Source organism: Homalodisca vitripennis, chromosome 2 (genome assembly GCF_021130785.1).
Source record: "Homalodisca vitripennis isolate AUS2020 chromosome 2, UT_GWSS_2.1, whole genome shotgun sequence".
NCBI classification, from domain to species: Eukaryota; Metazoa; Arthropoda; class Insecta; order Hemiptera; family Cicadellidae; genus Homalodisca; species Homalodisca vitripennis.
In genome coordinates, this window is record NC_060208.1 from 46,222,186 (window position 1) to 46,229,327 (window position 7,142).

At 33.5% G+C, this 7,142-nt stretch overlaps 1 protein-coding gene across 1 annotated transcript in view; it reads left to right on the forward strand.

The window, feature by feature from the left end:
• The window catches only part of LOC124353879 (zinc finger protein 830), a 31,700-nt gene extending 24,866 nt beyond the window's left edge, over nucleotides 1-6,834 (forward strand). The window contains exon 5 of the mRNA XM_046803922.1: nucleotides 6,603-6,834. Within this exon, the coding sequence (XP_046659878.1) occupies nucleotides 6,603-6,747 (145 nt within the window). The 3' untranslated portion in view covers nucleotides 6,748-6,834. The remainder of the gene's footprint in view (nucleotides 1-6,602) is intronic.
• Nucleotides 6,835-7,142: the final 308 nt, after the last annotated feature.

The following is a 7,142-nucleotide window of genomic DNA, read 5'->3' on the forward strand; positions in this document are numbered from 1 at the left end:
TGTTGAGGAAGTTAAATTTGTTGTAATGAAACAAAAAATGTAAAATAGAATAAATGTGGAAAGATATTTAGAAATAATATTAAAGGGTGTGTATGATCCAATTAAATGGTCTAATTCATCTCTTCATGATGTGGATATAGTAGTCAATAGTAAATAGTTTTTACTAACATTTCTTTGAGAAATGTACATGCAACAAGATTTTTAAATGTAGATACAAAGTCAAGTTGTGTTGGGTTCTCTTCTCCAGACCAAAAATTCTTCTAGGGAGTAGAATGGTCTGCTAGTCAGCCATCTCGTCAGGGCTATCTTCAGTTTCTTCCCTCTTAGTCTTCATGAATTCTGTTAGATGGTTGAATGTCATTATGCCCATGTAAGATTGTTTTTTTTTTTCACATTGTGTGGTATGGTGTAGAGGTATGTAGAAATTTTGATGTGTAGCGGGTATTATGAATATATATATATATATATATATATATATATAGACTTAAAAACACACACACACACACATATATATATATATATACTTAAAAAATGTCCCATCATATTGAACGCTGAGCCCACATTGGCCAGGGGATCAGCTCTTTTGTTCCCAGGGATCCCCTCATGACCAGGAATCCAATAAACAGGTTGAGGTTTACTGCTCGTCAGGGCTATCTTCAGTTTCTTCCCTCTTAGTCTTCATGAATTCTGTTAGATGGTTGAATGTGAATGTCATTATAGATAGACTTAATATAGACATATTAAAAACTAAAAAACACCGGTATTTATTGTGTTTTATTTATTGTGTTATAAATTTATGACATAATTTGCTAATTAAAAAATGTCAGTGAAAACACATTGGGTAGTAGAGTGAAACGCCGCCTACCGCATCAGAATACGACGATCCAGTCAGAAATGGCAGCGCATAATGTACTTCACAATGTGTACCTAAAACAACCCGCCATTTCTGATTGGATAAACCTTTTGAGATGCGGTTTGCGGCATTCAACTCTACTAAGTGAGCTCTTTAAAATGAGGTATCACTCGACCCATGCTTCAATTTAAGATTTCCATGTTTTCCTCTGTGGGCCGTCCCCCCATGGTTGGCATGTCATGGTAATAGCAAGGGAAAATAGTTTACATAGCCATATGACACTGTGCAAAGTTTATAGATGTTATCTCCTATGGTTTTTAAAATATTAAGCCGTACCCATACTTTTCAAACACCCTGTATATGTTGTATGCCACAGAACGGTCATGTCCCATCATATTGAACGCTGAGCCCACATTGGCCAGGGCATCAGCTCTTTTGTTCCCAGGGATCCCCCTCATTACCAGGAATCCAATAAACAGGTTGAGGTTTACTGCTGTTGTCCTCCCCAAAACTATGAGGCCAAACCTATACCTTTGGTTTGACTCAAATAATCTAAGGGTTGACTCTGCCTATTACACTGTAAACTGTGTTTAATGGCATTACAGATTCTGATTTCTCAATAGTGTATGGTAGGCTATTTTTGTTGTGGTTTCATCACTGATATGCTTGATTCTTTTTTAAACATACAGTTTCTTAGAGAGAGTATCAATGTGATCATTCCATTGTAGGTTGTTGTTTGTTATTATCAATGGTGCACCCTGATATCTTATCTGGGGGGTGTCTGGAACACAAGGAGGCGGGGTATGAAAACCCTGCCAGATCAGTAGGAGGGTCCGGGAACCCTTCCCCGAGATATATTTGAAATATTATGTTCTGAATTTGTTATTGTATACTACTTCTGAACTAACTAAAGGAAAGCAAAGATCAGGTCAGAGTGTATGAAGTTTACCTTTGGAGGTATGGAGACCTTTACAGTAGAAGAACTCCATCATCAATCACCAGGAAGCTTATACAGAGATAATTAAATCCATCTGCAACAAATACAGTTTATATGAAGTGTATTTAATTAAAACAAAATGTAATCATAACATTCACAAAATATTGAACAAAATAGCTACGTTTAAATCACAAATCAAGACCTAAGCTATACCATGATGTCTATTCTCAAATTAAAAAGTATGAACACCTGAGTTTGAAAGTTGACTGCAAACTAACAATCTAAAAATAACTTAATATCCTTTAAGTTATCCTAAAATTAACTTGTTTATTTCTTATCTCTATATTTAAAATTTGTTACGAACAATTATTTCCTGTTTTTATATCGATAACAACGAAAAATACCAATTTCTGGAGTTTTTAAAACAAACTACAACTTTGAAAATTCATAACTCTGAAACTTGCTATCCGACCCTTGGATGATTCACAACTATTTATTGAATCGTGTTTTTGCCAAGAACTGTTTCACAACGATATATATCATTGTGCAATTTCCTGTAACATATTTTATTCGATGAATTAGCATATTTATATACCAACTGTAGAGAATTAAATTCTGGTGAATTAACCAAATGGCGGCTATCTCGAGCTGACTTCATGAAAGATATCATAGGAGACCTTGCCTCAGAATAGATCGCTGTCAGATCTCTACCCAGAATCTTCAGGGCGGTGGATATGGGCCTTCAATAAGTCTTGGACTCAGAAAGCTCCCTGAAAATAAATAAAAATTATGCCGAATGTCTTCAGGTGACAACCATCCTGAAGGTAAAACCTAGATCACACATAGTTTGTGTTTGGTGTGGACAGGATGTTAATCTGAATGCTTTATTAAGTACTAGCGGGCCCGGCGCGCTTTGCTGCGCATTTCAATAATTTTTTGCAAAAGTTGCCCGCGGCTTCGCACGCAATTTCCCGTTGAAAACAGTACACTATATTCACTTATTCTTTTTCTATCACATTCTAAACATTGCTGAGATAATTGATAGTCGTTCCATCGTGAGCCTCTTGGGCGTATTATGAAGGTATGTACCATATTCCTGCCTCTATCTAGCTGTTACCCACGGCTTCGCACGCAAATCTTAAGAACCGAAGTCCTTATATTACTTAGTAAATTTTTTTTTTTACTATAATAAATTTTAGATTAAATTAGTTATATCTCCGATGCCACGATTGAGCTTGCTTTGTTGTCTCGATCGAGAGAATATGTACACACGGAGTTTTGAGAACCATACTTCTGTCAAAAAAAACAACTAAGGTTGATTTTATAACATTCTTTATATTTGTAGCCAACGTAAGATAGTAATTATGATATCTGCATTACTCTTCTGATCAAGCATGAGCATGGTTTATATTAAATAAATATTGCAGTTAAAGGTGAATTTTTACGTCAAATTTGAATTGTATTATCTGGATAGTAAAGTCTATGTTTAACAGTGATTGCAAAAACAGTTTAAACAAAATTTGTCGTTTCTCTTAAGCTTACTCTATGCTTTAAAACTATAAGTGTAATATATGTTTACAAAGAACAGCTGATTAAAAATTTGAAAAGACGTTAACATATGTTTGCTGCAATGCATTTCTTATGGGTATTTCTGTAACCAGTGGGGCGGAATCCTGAATCGGGAAAGGGATGGGCATAGCTTATAAACCTTCTCCGTGGAAAAATACATATACGTACAAATTTTCATCATGATCGGTCCAATAGTTCACGATTCCATAAAGGACAAACATACAAACATTCATTTTTATATATATAGATGTTTGGTAGTAAATACAAGTAAAACTGCATATTTATAAATAGTGTAAAACTTTTTAATTTTTACTGACAAAGTGACTTTATACATGATTAATGGAACATTGCTTCAAATTCATGTACGTAAGTTACTATTTATTTGTTTTTTGTATAACCTGGTCATATTGTACCTAAATTACTTAAAATTTCCGGGGCCTGTTCAAATGAATTATAATCATGATTAATAAGTATTTTTAAGATATTCTACTATCAATAAAACATTATATAGCTCTAACCTTAGAAATCAATAAAATACAATTTTTTATTATTTGCTTTTTTATGTTTTTTTGTTTGTAATTAATTATAATCATAATTAATAAGTAATTTTAAGACATTCTACTATCAATGCAAAACACTATATAGCTCTAACCTTAGAAAGAAATAAAATACATGTTTTTATCATATGTAAAATTTTTGAAGTGAAGTCAACATCAAGTAATTTTTTTCTCAAATTCAAATTTATGGGCTAAAGAACAAAATTAATTTTAGGGAAATGTCATAATTTTGTAAGTTAAAACTTTTTATGAAAACTCGTGCAGAGAGGTCATTCTGAGACGAACAGTTTTTGGGTATGACCCATTTTCTCCCTTAGGAGAGGCAGATTAGAAATTGCACCTAGCTCTATAAAGACCTTTGTGCTGCTTCTGTAGTGAAAGGATATTCTGGATGGGTAAATGGCCGCCTCCTGTCGAGCCATAGCGTGAATGACAATATCCAGGAGGCCGAGATTAAGGAAACATTCTAGAGCTGCGCCCCACATTGGAAAAGCTCTAGTAATAGCAAGGCAAGCCATCCTTTGGATGCCAGCCAGACCAGCTACCACCATCTTGGTCTCCGTTTTTGGCCACCAGACAACAGCTCCTAATATTAGTGCAGGTGTGGCCAGAGACACATAAAGCCAATACAAAAACCTCCGATTAAGTCCCCAAGACCTACCTATCATACGTCTGCATTTCATTAGGTATATCCCTGTGGGGATAATCTTTTCTAGATGGAGTCCCCAGTTTAGGACTCTATAAAGGATTATGCCCAGTTACTTAATCTCAGACTTTAACTCAATGGAAGAGCCTCTCAGTAAGAATGGACCAATACCCTCTAACTGATGCCTCCTAGTAAAGGCAATCACGGCAGCCATCTCATCACACCAGTTCCGAGCAGCATTTGTCAATTCCGTGACTGTTGTGTTGAACTTGCCACTCACAAGAATCACAATGTCATCTGCGTACCCATGTGCAAAGACACCACTGCTGTTCAGAGACATGAGTTGTACATCTGATAGTGTTGGAGCTTCATCCTTTATTCTTCCAAAAGCAAGTTGCTTGGTTTTCCTAATGTTTCCTACTACTAAGTAATTTTCATCAAAGTATTGGTAAGCCATGTGCAATGTGATGTAAAAGTTGATGGCTAGGTTGTTAGAGGATGATTCAGACACTAACGGTGTTGTATCATCAGGGAGTGCCTAGATATTGTGGTATATAATTTGTCAGAAGGATGAAAATACTGGTCCCTGTACAGAGCCCTGTGGTACTCCCCTGTTGATGAGTGGAAGTCCCCTAAGGGTCTGTTTTAGGGTATCTTTCTATTAAATATAGCTTGAATCATGTATTTGGATTGGTTTTTATAATTATGTTTATTGATGTTCTCTAATATTTACAACAATTATTATATTGTATTAACACTTTGACTCCCAAGCAGCACAGTGTCTAGTCTTGATGTGAACAACATTGTCAACGTGTGTAAGTTCTGGGAGCGAATATTTTATTGTTCACTACAACATTACTAATACTTTTTAATATATTCACAAGTCCTTCCAAAAAACCAATAAACCATTCTCAGTTTTAATGCTCAAAAAAGTCTTGTTAAGGAAATGAATGTTTAATAAATGCTAATTATACCTTTTTTATCACGCCTCTGTTTAAGTCTTATTTATAAAAGGGAGTAGGCATAGAAATCAGATCACATCCCTTGCCATCTCATAAGATTAATTAGGAATAACTTTATTTCAAAAGTTCATTATATTACTAGTATAAAGATATTCCCTTCTGTTTTCCAAGGATTTCCTATCCTGAAGTGGGATGAATATAGACGTGTATTTCATTGTGGAATGAAATAGTATACCAAGCTGGCACATCATACTTGCTAAAAATATTTATTAAATAAATATTTGTACCAAGTTTCAAATTGTTTGGGTTTTTTTGCAACAGTTATCATTCTCCAAGCCACATCACATAGCATAGATATATAAACTTTGGAACTGGTGTTTTGGCTCTGAGGATCATATTCAGTGAACATTTTCGATAAGTGCTTTTATGAGGACAGCCGACTTTGTATATTCTTAAAATTATAAAATTAATGCAGAATTATTAAGCCAAAATAAACAAGTATTCAATATAAAATTGATTAAATACAAAATGTTCTATTTTGGTAATTTTTAATTAGAGCACAAACTTTAAAGGAATGCAAAGCTTTCTATTTAAACAGTTTTGTAAGTGGTTAAAAAAAATAACATAAGGCATTATTTAAAAATAAAATCAGAGGATTTATTTCTAACTAATGACATTAATTAGCTGGTGTTGTGTGGAAGGAGGCCTGCAGGTCCTGGGCATCATCCCCTATGGATAAGTGGGACCCCCAGCAAGTTTATTGTATCAATCATTTTAAATGTAATTTTTCTTCTTAATTGAATCATTGTCTTATTTCTGGTTTTATTCTTAGGTCTTAAATTATTTAAAACTAAATTAATTGCAGAAATATTTTATATTAAAACCTTTTATAACTAATTGAAATTTGTATTTTTCTTTAAATATATTTTTTTAGATTTCAACCTGCAAATTATATAAATAAAAAATGTTAGATATTTTTTAATTGTGTAACTTTTCATTTGCCTTCACATCTCTGAGATGTTTATTATTTTACAAATTTAATTTAATGTGACTAAATAAGATCCATGCTGTGTTACAGGGTTCTGGATTTAGAGAAGAAGAAGGAAGCTGTACAGTCTGTGCTGACCAAGAGTATCAGTGACAACACAGTTGAGGAGTCTAGCGGAGAAGATGATGACTTTGATGAGTTTCTGGACTGGCGAGCTAAGAAGGCGTTTAAGTGATGTTTTCATCATACAACTGTTTATATTGTACATAATTCTTGACTCATTTTATAAATATGTAAAATATACTGAAAATTTATTTCATTACCAAAGTATTCTTTTTATTGTATGATTTAAACCCAATATTCATAAAAAACATGTAGTATATAAGAGTTTTTTTGTTTTAAATGTTTAGAAATTGGTGGAGATTTGAAAATCCCTTTTTAAAAAACTGAGGAAAAGTACTACAGAAATACTCTTAGTGAGTTAAAAACAAATCTTAAGAATGGCCTATCCGAATATAATAAAAGTTTAATTTAATTTGTTTGTAAATGTATGTCATAAGAATTCTGAACAAGTGGACTGTCTGCATATCCCTCATATTTTGAAGATAAGTATTTCTTGGAGAAGTTGAT